General features: G+C 52.0%; 8 protein-coding genes across 8 annotated transcripts; 4 read left to right on the forward strand and 4 right to left on the reverse strand.

Moving 5' to 3' along the window:
• Positions 1 to 317: 317 nt before the first annotated feature.
• On the reverse strand, positions 318 to 1,967 carry Z517_05410 (uncharacterized protein; the record flags this gene model as incomplete). Its single annotated transcript, XM_013430737.1, has 1 exon — positions 318 to 1,967. The coding sequence occupies one exon, from the start codon at positions 1,965 to 1,967 to the stop codon at positions 318 to 320; it is 1,650 nt and encodes a 549-aa protein (XP_013286191.1).
• A 1,177-nt stretch (positions 1,968 to 3,144) lies between these two features.
• Z517_05411 (uncharacterized protein) lies at positions 3,145 to 4,518 on the forward strand (the record flags this gene model as incomplete). The annotated part of the gene is made up of 4 exons (XM_013430738.1): positions 3,145 to 3,284; positions 3,338 to 3,347; positions 3,398 to 3,602; positions 3,650 to 4,518. 4 exons carry the CDS (start codon positions 3,145 to 3,147, stop codon positions 4,516 to 4,518), a joined length of 1,224 nt encoding a protein of 407 aa, XP_013286192.1.
• Positions 4,519 to 4,782: 264 nt separating this feature from the next.
• Positions 4,783 to 5,490, forward strand: Z517_05412 (uncharacterized protein; the record flags this gene model as incomplete). The annotated part of the gene is made up of 2 exons (XM_013430739.1): positions 4,783 to 5,002; positions 5,060 to 5,490. The coding sequence occupies 2 exons, from the start codon at positions 4,783 to 4,785 to the stop codon at positions 5,488 to 5,490; spliced, it is 651 nt and encodes a 216-aa protein (XP_013286193.1).
• A 1,015-nt stretch (positions 5,491 to 6,505) lies between these two features.
• On the reverse strand, positions 6,506 to 7,400 carry Z517_05413 (60S ribosomal protein L16; the record flags this gene model as incomplete). The annotated part of the gene is made up of 4 exons (XM_013430740.1): positions 6,506 to 6,641; positions 6,743 to 7,055; positions 7,151 to 7,286; positions 7,380 to 7,400. The coding sequence occupies 4 exons, from the start codon at positions 7,398 to 7,400 to the stop codon at positions 6,506 to 6,508; spliced, it is 606 nt and encodes a 201-aa protein (XP_013286194.1).
• A 314-nt stretch (positions 7,401 to 7,714) lies between these two features.
• Z517_05414 (uncharacterized protein) lies at positions 7,715 to 9,322 on the forward strand (the record flags this gene model as incomplete). The annotated part of the gene is made up of 1 exon (XM_013430741.1): positions 7,715 to 9,322. One exon carries the CDS (start codon positions 7,715 to 7,717, stop codon positions 9,320 to 9,322), a length of 1,608 nt encoding a protein of 535 aa, XP_013286195.1.
• A 674-nt stretch (positions 9,323 to 9,996) lies between these two features.
• Positions 9,997 to 10,953, reverse strand: Z517_05415 (uncharacterized protein; the record flags this gene model as incomplete). The annotated part of the gene is made up of 1 exon (XM_013430742.1): positions 9,997 to 10,953. The coding sequence occupies one exon, from the start codon at positions 10,951 to 10,953 to the stop codon at positions 9,997 to 9,999; it is 957 nt and encodes a 318-aa protein (XP_013286196.1).
• A 1,354-nt stretch (positions 10,954 to 12,307) lies between these two features.
• Positions 12,308 to 13,860, forward strand: Z517_05416 (GTP-binding protein YchF; the record flags this gene model as incomplete). Its single annotated transcript, XM_013430743.1, has 4 exons — positions 12,308 to 12,382; positions 12,458 to 13,015; positions 13,234 to 13,729; positions 13,808 to 13,860. 4 exons carry the CDS (start codon positions 12,308 to 12,310, stop codon positions 13,858 to 13,860), a joined length of 1,182 nt encoding a protein of 393 aa, XP_013286197.1.
• A 605-nt stretch (positions 13,861 to 14,465) lies between these two features.
• Positions 14,466 to 16,333, reverse strand: Z517_05417 (uncharacterized protein; the record flags this gene model as incomplete). Its single annotated transcript, XM_013430744.1, has 2 exons — positions 14,466 to 15,554; positions 15,722 to 16,333. The coding sequence occupies 2 exons, from the start codon at positions 16,331 to 16,333 to the stop codon at positions 14,466 to 14,468; spliced, it is 1,701 nt and encodes a 566-aa protein (XP_013286198.1).
• Positions 16,334 to 16,449: the final 116 nt, after the last annotated feature.

The raw sequence follows: 16,449 nt of genomic DNA on the forward strand, positions 1-16,449 counted from the left end.
TGTGGTTCTTGAGGTTTCCAGTGCTGTATATTCCTGGTGCTTTCTCTCTTTGACTCTGCAAGCTTCAAACTTATTGCTGCTAGGATGTCATCTCCCAGATAGGCGCTTGAACACCCTGTCTATGCGGAAATGCCGTTGTCGTATCACAGTGTCGAGGTCGGTGTGCTCTTGTGTGCATGTATCCATTTATTCTAGATTGGGGTGTGTTGCGGTGTCGATTGCTCGTGGAGCGAAATGTTGTTTTGTGATTCTCAACTCAATTCTTGCTGAGCTCGACCTCGACAAATTCCACAGTTCTTTCCTCTCTTTCGTGGGGCTCAAAGGTAGAAGTGACCAAATCCCCATTCAGGCTGTCTGCCTGATAGTCTCCCCTCCGCCCGTAACTTCTTCTCGCGTAATTGCCGCTTCTCTGCTCGAACTGAAGCCGGCCCACGGAAGAGAGAGACTCTGCCACTGTGGACATTCGCACACGCCCAATTTGCCTGGCTTACTGCTTCTTGGCTCACCAGGCTGTCCCAGTAGTGGTCCTGCTTGTCGATGGGATGAAGGCGTGCAGTCGCTCTCATTCTTTCAAGTTGCAGGTAAGAAGCGTGTGATAGTCGCTTGGGCATCCACAACTCATTATCATCCTTCAGCTCCGGCCAGGTATATTGTGGGGAGAAGGCGTTGAAATCAGCATCGCTCGAGTCCATCAGCGCCATGACATCGTCTGGAATAGTCTCAAACGAAGCGTTTTCCACGGCCGCGTGAAAACTGCCGTGCCTTGGGAAATACGACAGCCTGAAGCTCTTGAGGAACTCCCTCACCATCTCTGTCGGAAGGGGACGCAAGGGCTTGTGGATCCATCTCCACTGCAGCCGAGCATAAACACAGCGTCTTAAATGTCTGTGGAACTCTGAGTCCACCTCCCCCTGCTGATGTGGATAGAGCCGATGGAACTCCCACGGCAACGCCGAGTGATAGTTCCAGTAGTACGCACATCCACCACAGTAGACCGCCTCAATCTTTGAGATGGTCGTCTGGAGGGAGCCATCTGCAACCCGCCTAGACTGGCGTCTCAGGGCAGGGAGGCGGACTGCACAGGCATGCTGTGCGTAAGTTGTCTCGGGCGGAGAGATCTCCTCGTCCAGGAGACGCAAATCCGTTTGGCAACGGCGGGCTTGGATTGACGACTTGGGACGTGGTTGGATACTGCATTGGTCTGCAGTTAATCTGAACCCAGTCCGCATCAATGGGATTTGGCAAGGTGCTGGTGGCACTTGACCTTCAGCCATTATTGTTGTAGGTCCTTGCTGCCGGCGGACCTCCACTGCAGACTTGTAGTCAAAGATATAGCCCCTTTCGGCAGGAAACCCCCAAAAGCAGTTCTGAGGCACGGTCACCAACTGTGGAAGCCTCCGCAGCTCGTTGTGGGAAAGCTTCATGGTGCCTTGAGCGTAGCCGAGGTTGACGGCGAGTAGCTCACGCTCTTGAGAAAGGCACCGAAAGCACACTCGCTTGAGCTTTAGTAGGTGCAGTATCTCACCATGGTCTTCACAGAATTCACACTTGTTGGTGAAGAGGACATCAACCAGTTGGGGCACTGTCCACATGTAACCGGCACCAGTCGCCAGGAGGGCCCGGATTGCATCGGCACCATGGGTGATGATGGCCCTGAAAGGCTGCCATTGCTCAACTAGCTGCTTGGCATGAGTGTTGGTCGCTCGGAGGTTGAACAGAGTGTTGACCGACGTTCGGGAAAAGAGATATACTTGTAGTTCGAGGGGGAGCCTGTCAAGATCTCCTAGACCTGCAGACCGTTGGCCTCTTGTGATAGTCCAGCTTCGAGGATGACTGAGCCAGATCCGGCGTCTGAGCTCCTCGGAGTCGATGATAAGTTTGTTGTAATCGGGTTGTTTGGAGAGGAAGCGTTGTTCTGCAGAGGTCAGGTAGGCGGGTTCAAGGGGTTTGGCAGCAAAGGAGGCCATGTTGGTTGAGGTGCAGTGCGAAGATGGAGGTGGAAGGTTGTACTGTATCGAGGTAGGAGAGGTGTGGAATAAGCAGAGGGTGTATTGTCGAGATGAGATCGAAAGTATGAGCTAGGTCTGGTGAGACTGCGTGATGCTGTGTGAAAGTCGTCTTGGTTGAGCCGGGAGGAAGAGCCTGATATATATACTTGCATGTGCGTGAGGACCGTGGGTTTTAAAGTTCAGAAGATAAATGGTTAGCAGGGAGAGAATATATAGGGGTCACCAATAACAGGCAACAAACAATAGGCAAACTTCTGACAACCACAAGCATTGTATAGTGGACAATAGCAAGCAAAATGACAGTTATTGAGGTGAATAGACATGGAATGCTGCGCAAAAGGGTATTCAGAACATGAATAGGCAGAAGAATAATCAATAACACAAACCCTTCAGGGAGAGTGACTGCGATATGCTGCCAGCCATCACTGGTGCCAAAATGGATCCCCATCACTTCGAGGAACCTCAACCAGACTGGGTGAAACCTTGAATGACTCTAAAGGCGGCCAAACGGTGGACGACGAAGATTTTCCGCGGGAAAACGGCCTGAAAAAAAAAAACCAAACTTCTTTTTACCACGTTGTCGCTTTGGATCACTTCTCGTAGCAAATCAGACTTCTTGAGGTAAGACTTCCCTGATTTGACCCAGACATTGCCTTGAGGACCTGGGTTGGAGGCATAAAACAGACAACGCTGGAAGCTGTCTCTCCTCAGATTGTCAGGGCGAGCAGTTACCAGAGGGATTCTGCCCTATTCGGAGGCGTTGCTCTGTTTTGAGGAGAAAGCTGACATTATTGCAAGAGCGAGGTTGTGTTGATTGTCAAGTTGTTCAGTTGTTGATGGTCGTGGAGGTTGAATAAATGCCAAGCTACAGCCTGATCATGTGATTGTACGTGACCTTCCACATGCTATCACGTGCACGGCTGCACGATGACGTTCTGGGCAACAACAATTTCAAGTTCCAATTCCCGGATCCCCGTCGAATGTTTCTTTTCGGTTCTCTTCACGCATTTCCAGGTTTCAGTCGACAGTTCCTCGCGTTCCGTTTTTTATTTTCGCGTTTGATCGCTCTTGTTGCGATTCCTACTCTTCTGCACGTTCTTTTCAACGCGTATTCGCTTGGTAAAGGGAGTTCAAGATGGTGTATATCAGGCAGCGAAACCTAGAGAAGCTCCACGAGTACAAATACTCAGGGGTGGATAAATCTCTGGTATCGAGATATGTCCTCAAGCCGTTCTACACCAATGTTATCATCAAATTCTTCCCAATGTCAATGGCGTGAGTATAGTGACTTTTTCCCAATCAGCGGCTGTAAACTGACACTGCTTCAGGCCAAACCTTGTGCGACACCCCAACCCCGGATGTCACAGCCTCCTCTAACGTGTGAGCAGATCACCTTGACCGGATTCAGCTTCGTGATCATCAATGTCCTTACCATGCTGTGGTATAATCCAACCCTCGACACCGACTGCCCTCCCTGGGTCTATCTGACGTGGGCCATCGGTTTGTTCTTGTATCAGACCTTCGATGCCGTAGATGGCACACAGGCTCGTCGAACACACCAAAGCGGCCCTTTGGGCGAGCTGTTTGATCATGGTTAGGTCACAATTTATCACGTAGTTGACACTACTAATGAACAGCAGGTGTGGATGCATGCAATACTAGCCTCGAGGTTCTTATTTTTGCAGCCACCATGAACCTTGGCCAGTCTTGGAACACGGTCCTCACTCTCTTCGGCACAATCCTCACCTTCTATATCCAAACCTGGGAGGAATATCATACCCACACCTTGATGTTGGGTATAGTTTCTGGTCCTGTTGAGGGAATCCTGACCTTGGTCGTGGTCTACTTTATTACCTTCCTCAAAGGCGGGGCGAGTTACTGGCAACAACCAATGCTGCCTAGTCTCGGTCTTCCCAAGAGCGATCTTATCCCAGCCTCTCTTTACCAAATGGCATGGAATGAGTGGTACATGGTGTATGGTGGGCTGGTCTTGGTCTTCAACACCGTGAGCAGTGCATTGAACGTCATGGACGCCCGACGGCAAAGAGGCCAGGATCCTTTCAAACCACTCCTGGGCCTGGTCCCTTTTGCCATCACATGGACCCTGATACCTACCTATCTCTGGCTGAATCCGGTTATTCTCCATCGCCACCTGATTCCCTTCATTATCTTTGCTGGGATTGTCAATGCATACTCCGTGGGGCAAATGATTGTGGCACACTTGGTCAAGGATAGATTTCCGTACCAAAACGTTCTTGTCGTCCCGTTGGCTTGGGCCATAATCGACAGCCTGGGACCGACACTCGGGCTGTGGCCAAGCGCGCTTGGAGATGATGTCTATCAAGTCGCGTTTGTTTTCCTGTCACTTGGTCTAGCGCTGGGTGTATACGGCAGCTTTGTTCACGATGTCATCACCACGATCTGTGACTACCTGGATATCTGGTGTCTCACGATCAAGCACCCTTATGTGGAGAATGCCCAGAATTCTGAAGCCAAAAAGTCCAAATGAGTCGACACACGCCTCTTTGGTGAATCCTATGGTGTTGAACAACAAGCAGATACAAACGCCTCGATCCGCAACGTCTTCACACACAATTGTTGACTCATTTTCTTGCAACCTGACAACATCTTCGATTCATGGGTGAGAATGGAAATCACTTGCGACAAACGGACCCGGCTATAAATGCTCCTCATTTCTGATTGCCAAATCTTTGTTCTCGGACCACCCCGGAACACATCACCAATCGACTCCAAAAGCCAACCTCTTTCCATCATGTCGTCGGAAAAGCAAGACGCCTCTAACAAGGGTGAGTCCAAGAATGACACTGTGGGGAAAGGGACTGCCACCACGTTGTTCCATCGATTCTGTCCTTGGAGGCCAAAGTGCGCGAGAAAGGCTGCCAAGACAAAGCTACTGACGGGATCATCTCCATCAGAATCGGAAGTCAACTCTTCCCCGAACGCGGTTCTTTTTGGCCCGGTTCAGCAATATGGTCAGTGCTGATCTCTGTTTCCCTGAGACGTCTTATGGAGTACTCAATTATTGCAAGGCCAAGTCTCCTACCTGCATCCTGGGCAGTACGCTTCGAATACCGGCATCACACGCGCCTTCAAAGGGCACATCACAACCACGGTCCACGGAGTTGAAACCATCATGCCCACTCACGAGTATCTGCACCACCCTGAAGAGACGCGATCAGCAATCCTGAACCCTAGACTTCGCCTGGATTCCGGCTACTACCCCAACCCTATCAAGCCACCGCCAGACGCCCCTCCTCCCCCGCCTCCGATCGACATCACCACTGGGAAGCCCAAGTCGGAGTCTTCCAAGACGTCTTCTGAGGCTGGTGCCGCAGAGAAGAAGTGTCCGCAATGCCACCATGCAAGTACTCCGGCTCTGACAGACGCCGTTTGGATCTGCTCGGTCTGTCTCCAGGGTCATAAGTTCGTACTGGCTAACGATTGCGAAAAGCGTTACTAGTCCGTGCCGGCTAAGTAAAGGAAGGGTCAGGGGCGTCGATTCGGTCCTTTGTCCATGACGAGTGTGACGCGAGGATGATGGTGATGACGGAGACGGTTGAGTATCCTGCTCGTGCTCGATGAACAGTCTGAGCGATGCAAACTTGAGGGAAGGTCCGGTCATCAAGTTTCTACAATACCGGGGAGGCGAAAGGGCTGGCTTGCTTATGGTTCAGGGGGCACATTCTTGGCTTGTGGGATGGCACGGCGTGGTGGTTCTGAGCAATGAAATTTCCACACACACGTACAACTTTGACACGCTGTTGGCGCTGGAGTTGAGCTGCGCTAGACTTTTCGGGAGGTTAGAGAAATCAGCAACGTCTACTTCAGGGACGACATGCACATTAGCTGGAGGGGTCTGGTATCAAGCTCACAGAGCGAACCAAGACCCAGATCAGATGATTTAGCTGGGTGTTTGTTGAGAGAAATAGAAACAAAAAACAAAGCTGGCTTTCTTTTTCTCAGGCAGAATTTTTTGGTTTCATCAGGTTCTCTCTCTTTTTTTTTTCGGTGCTCATGAACATCCGTCCGTAGCTTGAAGAAGCACTTTCAAAAAGCCACGAAAAAAACGCTTCATGGGGTTCCTCCTCCCTGTGGGGTGGCAATAGTCAAAGCACCATGAGGGTTCCTCTTCGCTGCCACCGCCCGACAGATTGAATGCTTACAACAATGCCCAGCTAATTTTCCTGTATTGGAGCGAGGGAGGGGGTGTTGCGTGATTCCGAAACTGTCGATTAAAAAAAAGAAAAGCTTGTCCATCGTACCCCAAATCCGCACTGCCAGGTACGGCTTCGGGTCTCCCCCATTTCTTCCGGCTCTGTCCGAATTTCTCTTCTCCCACTGCTGTTGTCTATGCTCAACATAACCCCGCCACACGCCTCGACCATTGATAGAAGACTGTAGATGAAGGACCGCAGGCGTGGAAACGGGCAACGACGCGCGACAGGATATTCGTGAAAGTGGTAATGGTGGATCGCTTAGTAGCCCAGCTCGGCCAACTTCTTCTTCGCCGCACCATCTGCGGTCGACTTCGTTGCCTCGACGAGCTGTCTTCGTTGGGCCTTCTTTCGCTCGTAGTAAGCGGCGCCCTTGACTTTTCTTCGCTCCTCGAGTCTATTGCCACATTGTCAGTTGAGATTCTCAAGGTTTCACCGAAAACTCCAGCCAGACACCGATTGCTCCACTGTGTTGGCGGAGACGGCATCGGGACGTACCTCGCAACCACATCCTGGTATTTCCATCCTACTTCATGCGCCAGTCTTCCCACTGTGCAGTACTTCCGTCCGGGCTTTAATCTCAGGACCCTCAATGCCTGAGGGACTACCATGCGTTGCTTCTTGTCGTATGGTGGGGGGATACCCTCGAAGACCTTCAATCTCTCCAGTGCGGCAGCACCGCGGGCGGTCTTGTGTGGGATCATGCCTCGGACGGTCTTGTAGAAGATGCGGGCGGGGGCGCGGAAGTGGAAGGGGCCACCTCGAGTTGGGTTGTAGCGAGTGATTTTGCGGAGGTAGGCATGGTACTTGACTGTTCGATGAAAACGACATATGTTAGTCAAGATACACAGGTAGGAGTGACAACGGAGGCTGTAGTCGAGCAGAAGAAAGAGGAGAGAGGCGTACGCTTAGCACGGAAGAATTCGCCAGAGATGTTGAGGGCCTCGCATCTCACGACGACGATTTTCTGGCCATTCAAGAGTTGCTTTGCGACTGTGCTGGCGAGACGACCGAGCAAGTGCCCCTTGCCGTCGATGACAACCTGGAGGAAAAAAAAGAGGTCGCTGTCAGTACTTTTTGATCTGTTGTATTCTGCCGACGATCTGGGCGCAAATGCCGCCAGGGAAGAACTTACGACGGGCTCGAAGGTCGACATCTCGCTCTCAATCACCTGCAAAGAGTCGTACGGGGAAGAATTCGCAAGTTGGGCGAGGACGTGGTTGTTGGTTGAGTTCGTCAAAGGCCGAGATTGAGTCAATGAATTGTGTAGATGCGCTTTGGTTTCCGTCGTGCGCACGCCAAGACATTTATTTCTTGGCGCGAATATTGAAATGCACGTGAAGCTGCTTAGTCACTACGTGGTGCGTGGGCCAGCAGGACCCGCAGCGTTTTGGCCCAAAAAGTTTCTATCGGTGGTCAATCATAGGAATTACCACGATAATGCTGGCGACCTCACCTCAAACTTGAATAATGCTCACAGAAAGCTTCGTTGCGGCGACTCTGACTGCGAACAAAGCTGTGGCACATGCCAGCGCCGCTTTGAAAGATGTAGGCATTTTCCTTCACGAGTTTCAACCTCAGCGCGTCCTCCGGCAAGGCTTCAAGAAGAGTTCCAGTCAACCAGGCTGCGTGGCCATCAGTGATTCGCACATCTTCGCGGCCCAGGCAGAAAAGGCAGTTATAAACGTCTATAGTCGAGAAAGGGTCAATCAAGAAGCCACTGTCCCATTTCCCGAGAGGATATCCAGCCTCGCCTATGCAGGAGGAGCAGAAATCTTGGTTTTGGGGACTGAAGCAGGGAAATTGATTCTATGGGAAGTTGCAACAGGCAGAGTAACAAATTCGGCGGCGTCTCATCTTCAAGCTGTTTCGTGTCTTTGCATCACACCTAGGAACGAATACATCATTTCTGGCTCTGCTGACTCGAGTATTCATGTTTGGTCGCTAGCAAAACTAGTCTCGTTTGCGCCGCCTTCAGACAACTATGAGGACGATGGTGCCTCAAATGCTCCCGTCAAGACCTTTTCTGGGCACCGAACGACCGTCAGTGCCTTGATATGTGGCCACTCCAGCATTACTACAAATTTTGCGGTTTCAGCTTCCAGCGATGGAACATGCCACATTTGGCATATCGAGACATGTCAAGTGTTGCGGACTCTATTGCTGCCCTCCTTCGCCACTTCCATCACACTTGATCCAGCGGATAGAGCCATCTATTTTGGATGCAATGACGGGAGGATCCAGTCTTGGGATATCTTTCAACATTCGCCCACGACCACTATTTCATTGAATGACCAGCCAACACCTCCGGCCACACAACTTTTGGAGAAGGATAGTTGGAAATCCTCATCCGCCGACGTGGGAACAGTGAATTGTGTTACTCTCTCCTATGACGGGACATCCCTCCTCTCTGGTCATGTGAATGGAACTATCATCCGCTGGGACGTCGCTAAGCGTCGAATTCTACAAGATCTAACGAATTTGGGCCAACCAGTCACGAACATTGAGATGCTCAAACCCGAAGGCTTTCCTAATGTGGAAAGGCCTGGGTATACTATCTCAAGCGTTGTGAAGCCCAACCTTGATTTCGCGTCAATGAAAGACAACGGTACTTGCGGTGTACCTGCAAACTATGGTCTCCATATCTCGATCACTGCCCGAAACAGCCTCTCCGAACATGACGACTTCACAGAAGCTATTACCGGTCCTGGATTCCCACAATCTATGCTGGATGCAGCCATCCACTCCCTAGCAATGGGGAATAGCGCAACCCAAGCCTCCGTCTCAACAGATAGCGCCGGGATTGCCAAAACAGAAAGACTCGAAGAGGAAGTGTCCAAGTTAAAACAACAGCTCGCCGTCCTACACAATCTGGAAGCAAAACGAAGGGACAAGAGACTTGCGAGAATGGGCAAGCGGGATGATCTGGCGCTGAAGAAGAGGGAAGCGTATTTTGAAGCACAAAGACAAGGAAAGGACGGAGATGCAGCGATGAAAAAGTGGGAGAAGAAGGAAGCGGACCTCGATCGTGAGAGCGACGAAGACGTTGAGGATGGAGAAGAGATGGATGTCGGCTGAAGGAGCATTTCAAAATGGCCACTGTCATACTAGTTTGAGAGATCCTAAACGCTAGGGCCAATTCCCGGCGCCCTTATCTATGAGGGCGGAAAAGGAAGAGGAGTGTCACAAACTCTATTCAAGTGCGGCATCTTCCGCAAAGCAAGACATCTCGCCGGCGATGAATGTGGGGGACGCACTGTGCCACCCTCTCCCAATATCGGCTGGATGTCCACCAGGATTCGACATGATCACCACATGATCAGCAAGACCGGAGCGGGACCGAGCCTTACTATAAGGGTTATCTCACAAGGAAACACCCGAGCGGGAAGATACGACCACGCCTGACATCCCAGGCAGGTGACAGAGTGTATTCAGCCTTGCTGTTGGATACTCTTCACAATATGCATTCTGAGACGCTGCACATATATGAGCGAATGCTGAGGGGCTAAATGGACGCCTTCGTCACCGCTTATGAGTGTGCACTGTTTGCAGGGGAAGGAAATCATATCATCGAGCAAAACAAGTTATAATATAGAGCAGTCTTAATCCTGAAACCGCGTCGCAGGAAGACCGATGAGCAACTCCAGCAAAGCGTCCCAAACATAATATCCATATCAAAAAGCCCCTTAGATATCCCACAAAGCCTTTCTGAAACACAGACGAGACAACAGCTCAAGACACTGAGTTGGCCATCAAATGTTTTGTGTAATCCCAGGTTGAATCTTGTCCAGGATGTCGCCCAGCTCGTCCCACACCTTCTTGGCCGCCGTGTCACCGTCCTGGCTCCTCACAAAACTCGAGAGGGCGCCGTCGTCCACCTTGCCGTCCGACATGTACTTGCCGTGCGACTCCATGCCGGCCTCGGCGGCGGCGACCAAGGTTCGGCTGCCCACCTCGGTCGAGCGGGCCAGGAAGAACTTCATCACCTCCAGGATGATGGACCCCTCGCGGCCGAGCTCGGAATGGCACAGACCTGGATTGAGGTAATTGAGAATGACGCCGGAGCCGGCGAGTTTGGGCGCGATCTGGCGGATGACGAGCACCTCGAGCAATTTGCTGGTCGGGTATCGTTCATTCATATTCGCCGTCTTCTCGTCGTCGAGCACCTCAAAGACATGGGGTTCTTTCCACTCGGGGAATTTGCTCCAGCCGTGCACTTCGCTGGACACGATGGATAGGCGTGGGTACGTCTTGAAGTCCTTGGCCGTGGCCTTTAGTTTCGGCAACAGGAGCAAAGCCAACAGGAACGTGCTGATGACGTTGACCGTGATGGTCCGTTCGTGGCCCTCGGCGACACTGTATGTACCAGTAGCGATACCGGCGTTCTCGAGCAGCACGTCGATGCGGGAAAGTTTGGATGCGCGGTCGGCGAATGCTTTGACGGAGGCGTACGAGGAGAGGTCGAGGTCCCAGACCTCGATCACGTCGGGCCCACAGTTGGTGGTCTTTTCAATGTCGCTTTTGGCAGCTTCGCCAGATTTGGTGTTTCGCACGGCTAGGATCAGCTTCGAGGCCCCCAGACGAGCGAAATGTCGTGCTGCCTCCTTCCCCAGCCCGGTGTTGCTTCCAGTCACAATGACGGTTTCTCCAGCAAAAGATCTCTTCGGATAAGCTGGTTTGATGAATAGTTGAGAGTATAGGAATCCCATGTTGACGATGAAAGAGGACTTGGAAGATATTCGAGGGAGATAGATGTGGAATCAAGATAGCAGTTTGCAATAGCACTTACAATGTAGTTGGTAGCAGGCAGGCCTCAGTTCGAGCACTTTATATCAATCCTCAGCGCCGATTTTCCTACAAAAGGGAACCAGTTAATCCCGGTGCTACTGCATGGAACGTCACCAAGACCCTATGGTCCAAACTCTGTTGTTGAAGACAATGCTGGGGTTCTGTGCATTCAAGGTTCTGGAAAGCTTCATAGTATACTCGACGCTAGACCTCGTAAGGCGAATCCCTGCGAAATTGTTCGTCACCACATGTTACGACTTGGAGACGGAGCGATGAACGGCCAGTGTTGTCGTTCCATGTAGCGAGGTGGGCCGGGTTTAAACCCCGACAAACTCCGCTCCAGATCTCCTTTGAGCATCGTCAGTCGGAACAAATTCTCCCCGAGGACGAGTCTGTTCGGAGCGACCAGGAGATAAAAAACATGCCAAAATGCACAAATCGTTTGGGGCGGGATGCCACGCATGGACTACTCAATACTTAACATCGATGGTTGATTGAGGGGCTTCCCAGGTGAGGCTAAAAGGCGACACTGAGATGCTCAGCCACATGTGAGCCACGAGAACTGTTTATCTGCTGACAAGGGCCATGTAGTATACCAAGTAGGAATCGCGCTCAGGGTCTTTCAGGCCCAGTGTCTTTTGTTGTATGTGAAGCTAATATTCCATTCTCCTCGAGGAAAGGCCAACCAGCTAAAGGAAGGTTTCTCCGCAAGCTACAGTTGCATATGCGCGTCCGGACGGAGATGACGGATGCGGGGTAATAGATGAGGGAAGCTCATGAAGAAATTGGACTCGTGATAAGTGCTGTGGTCAAGAGAGCGAGAGAGGTGGTACAGTGTGAGGCTGTGGTTAGATCGACATATGGGGACCATTGATCCTTTGCCTACCATGCCTTCTCAACAAATCTACTTTGTCATTACAAGTCTTGGCATCACGTGCTTGCCACGCTGGGCGCCTGCCACGTGAGTGGAGCAATCGCAAGCCTCAATCCTCAGAAAAAAGTCAAGTCGATCCAAGTCAGTCCTTTCGATACACTCATTAACATACCTTTGTCGTAGGGATCTCGAGCGCAATTCAGCCCTCGAGTCTCTGGAGCCCGCATTTATTCACCACGGTCTCCCTTACCTGCTTCATACACCCTTTCACTTCTCCCCTCCGCATTTCAATCCTTGCAGCCGGTTCTGCACTTGAGCCTTGCTCGCAGCACATTCTCCGAAAGACAGCCTCTGTCCCCATTGTCCAGCTCCTACAAACACGCGGCTACGCTAAGAAGAAAATGCCACCCAAAAAGGCCGTCGAAGAGAAGAAGGTCCTGCTAGGCAGGCCCGGCAATAACTTGAAGAGCGGTATCGTATGTAGGCAGATCCCGCACAAGATTGTTTTACTTTTCTTGACCACATGGTTGACTGACTCTTCTTTGCTCCAGGTTGGCCTAGCTAATGTTGGCAAATCAACACTCTTCCAAGCCATCACAAAATGCTCTCTAGGCAACCCTGCAAATTTTCCTTATGCCACCATCGAACCTGAAGAAGCCCGAGTTATTGTCCCCGACGCACGATATGATTGGCTATGCGAACACTACAAACCCAAGTCTCAAGTTCCCGCCAACTTGACGGTGTACGATATCGCTGGTCTCACTCGCGGATCTTCAACTGGCGCCGGTCTGGGTAATTCCTTCCTGTCGCACATCCGAGCGGTTGATGCGATCTTCCAAGTTGTTCGATGCTTTGATGATGCAGAAATCATTCACGTCGAGGGCGATGTCAACCCCACAAGAGACTTGGACATTATCTCAGAGGAACTACGGTTAAAGGACATTGAGTTCGTGGAGAAAGCCAAGGAAAACCTGTCTAAACAGACAAGGAGAGGTGGCCAAAGTCTCGAGATGAAGAAGCTGAAAGAAGAGGAAGCAACAGTAGACAAGATTCTGCAGTGGCTGAAAGACGGCAAGGATGTGAGGAAGGGTGAATGGGGCCCTAAAGAGGTACGTTGCGACTTTTTTTCTTCCTTGTGCTTTTTGTCTTTTCATGATGAACAAGAGCTATAAGCTCGACATAATCCCAGCTCGTCGACAGCAGTCTCACCCAAAATCTCACGTTTAGAGGCTGTTATGAGAGGAAGTCCAACCCTGATATCATATTTTCATTTGGATCGATTTTGTCATTGCTGTGTATGCCTTTGAAGCTAATCAGGCGGCAACAGATTGAAGTTATCAATCCTCTCTTCCTCCTCACAGCCAAGCCCGTAGTCTACCTTATCAACCTCTCCGAGAAAGACTATCTTCGCCAAAAGAACAAACACCTGCCCAAAGTCATGGAATGGATCAAAACCAACTCTTCAGGCGACCCCGTCATACCTATTTCCGTCTCGTTTGAAGAACGTCTCGCGGTCATGTCCGACGAGGAAGCTGCCGAGGAATGCAAAAATCTCAACACCAAATCCGCTCTTCCGAAAGTTATTGTGACGATGAGACAAGCACTCAATCTCGCAAGTTTTTTTACCACTGGGACGGATGAGGTGAGGCAGTGGACGATTAGGAAAGGCACCAAGGCACCACAAGCTGCTGGTGTGATCCACACGGATTTCGAGAAGACGTTCATCCAGTGTATCGTGTATAATTATGAGACCTTGAGGGAATACGGCGATGAAAACGCTGTGAAAGCGGCAGGAAAAGTCATGACCAAAGGAAAAGATTATGGTGAGTTCCTCGACCTCCTCGACTCTCGACACTTTGGAATTGAGGAGGAATTTAAAGACTAACATTGTCTATGCACAGTTGTGGAGGATGGCGACATCATTCTCATTAAGGCTGGTGCTGCAAAGGCGTGAGATGGCTGCAGACCGCATCTCTCGAGCTTCTGACGTCTTCGCAATGTTAGATCCGAGTCAGGGATGGCCGTGCGTCGCAGCTCCGCCCTGCCTTCAATCTCTCCCGCAGAGGATATCTGACCTAGGTCGAAGGGGACGTAGCCTTTTCCAGAGTTCAACATTGACCACGTTTTAGCGGTTCTAGACGTCCTACTTTGGTACGCTTCCCAGATTTGATTGAGAAGATGGCGAGTGGCTAGCGGATTTCCATCAAAGCAGAGTCTGAATGAATAATGTTTGACAACTTATACGCAGCGATTGAAATCAAAATCTAAAAAGTTCTTCTGAGAATTGGAAAATGCGGTGTTTGTTTGAACACCTCGGCCCTGAAGACTGCTTCTCCCCTTCTCCCTCTTTTTTCCTGCAGAATGCTCTGGTAGGCTGAATGGCTGGTGTGTTCGATGCACTTGTACCGAGTACAGGTATGTTGTCAAGGTCGCTCGTAGGGTCAACCCATAGCTTAAGCCCACCAGTGTTTCAGCATCAGGCCCATGACTCTCTCACATTTCCTCTTCTCCCTTCCTTCTCGACTAACCTCTCATGTCGCATCCACATTCACACCACACTCACAACCCACTGTCGACGTACCCGCCATACCCGTCGCCGCCCAACATCCTCTCCGCGTCCTGGCTCCAACCGGCCTTCTTCCTGAGGTACTCCCCACCCAACCACAGCCGGATGCACGTGTCGGCCGGTTTCAGCTGCGGCGACTCCATGGGGACGAGCTTGTAAAAGTTCTCGTCCAGCGAGGTGGGTTCGCATGTGCAGTGGCGGGATTCTGCGTCGGGGAGCCAGAAGCGAGATTGGGATTCGCCTCGTCGTCGTCCTCCTCCTCCTCCTCTGTGGTGGGTGTCATATTCGTCTTCGTCTTCTCCCCCTTCGGAGGAGGTGGTGGTGTCGGTGCCGGTCCTCTGGCTAGGTCTGGATCTGGAACGGGTGGTGGTAGTAGCCTTGGTCGGCCCCTGTGGTGGACAGTGTCGCGCAATGTCGTGCTGGTAGCCGATGTCGCGGAACCACCAGACCCGGTCGGGCGGGGCGAACATGGACACGCTCAGCGTGTGCACAGGCGCGTCGCCCCAGCGGCTGTAGTAGAAGCCGCCCTTGTCGTCGAGCCAGTCAAAGTACCTGCGGTTGCCCTCGTTGTCGCGGAAGAAGGAGAGGGCGCCGATCTCAAAGTTTGAGAAGAACTGGCAGTTGTTGTACGTCAGGCCCGTCTGCGGGTCGAGGAGCCAGTCGAGGCTGGCGTCCGGGTGCACCAAGTGTGGATGGGCGGTGATGAAGTCGCGGGTCGTCGACCACAGCGAGGCGAAGCTCCGCGCGTCGTCTAGGATGGCCATGTTGAACCCGTACACCATCCCCGTCGCCTGCATGAACCGGAACGGGTCGTACGGCACGTCGCAGAAGAAGTGCACGTCCGGCTCCACGCGCCAGTAGTATTCGTACGCCGCCAACGCCGGGTGCAGGTAGAACAAGCCCGATTGCCAGCGGATCATGGCGTGGTAGCTGAGCAGGTGGCCCTTGCCCACGGACGTCAGAGAGAGGTAGTCGAGCGAGTTGTGGTAGAGGGTCTGGTTGATGTGGGAGGGTGTTACCCAGTGCGCGTGAGGGACGAGGTGATACTCTGTCCGCGCTGATGTCGCATTCGAGGTCGCCGCCTGTTTGTCCGTCAGCGACGTATACGCACCCAAAGCGATCACAGCTCTCTCTGTTAGGAATTTTAAGCAGGCTCTTTTCCATCTCAATCGGCACAAAGCGCAGTCTCATTTCCAACACCTCAAAACGCTCAAAGTGGGTATGCAGGATGTGGGAGACATGTTCTGACCTTGAACTCGTCCGAGAACGGCTTCTCATTAAAGAACACCCAGGGATACTGGTACCGCCTGTTCCACCGAAACTCCAGCTGACGCATGCTCTGCAGAATTCCGTCGAGCTCCTCGTTCCTCACCAGACTGATCAGCGCCGCCTTGGGCCGCCTGGTCCGCAGGTCGTTCGGGTATGAGTTCTCCTTCAGCCATTCTCCCGGTCTGGTCCCAGCCAAGTGAGCACCCGACCTCCAGTCCTTTGAGAGTTGAGAGAGGACGTCGTCGCTGGAGTCGCGGACGCTGAGGTAGAGCTGGGCGCACAGCAAGATTGCGAGGAACACGAGGAGCCAGCGCCAGAGGCTCCTGTTCGGCCAGCGTAGGCAAGTAGCGTAGTTTGAGCTGTGAACGGGCGAGTCGTGTGCACTTTCGTCGGGCCTCCTGAGGGACGAGAGAGAGGAGACTTGGCTCAAGAAAGATGACTCACGCGTAGCAACGCGGGTGAAGACGTGCGCGCGTGAAGAGGAACTGGCACTCGCAGCGCTGGAGCCCGAGTTGACGGCGGTGACAGACGAGGGCAGACTGAGGGATTGGAGTCGCTGACCTGGCGGCGTCGTGAAATAGGATGGATCCATGGCGGACGGACAAAGCAGTGATGAACGGCAGAGTAGAAGCTGAAGCAATACAGATGGGTTTTGAGGAGTTTGCAATCGAGGTAGTCAAGTGAAGTTCAGTTTTCCATCACAAACCG

The sequence above is a fragment of the Fonsecaea pedrosoi genome (genome assembly GCF_000835455.1).
Source record: "Fonsecaea pedrosoi CBS 271.37 unplaced genomic scaffold supercont1.3, whole genome shotgun sequence".
NCBI classification, from domain to species: domain Eukaryota; kingdom Fungi; phylum Ascomycota; class Eurotiomycetes; order Chaetothyriales; family Herpotrichiellaceae; genus Fonsecaea; species Fonsecaea pedrosoi.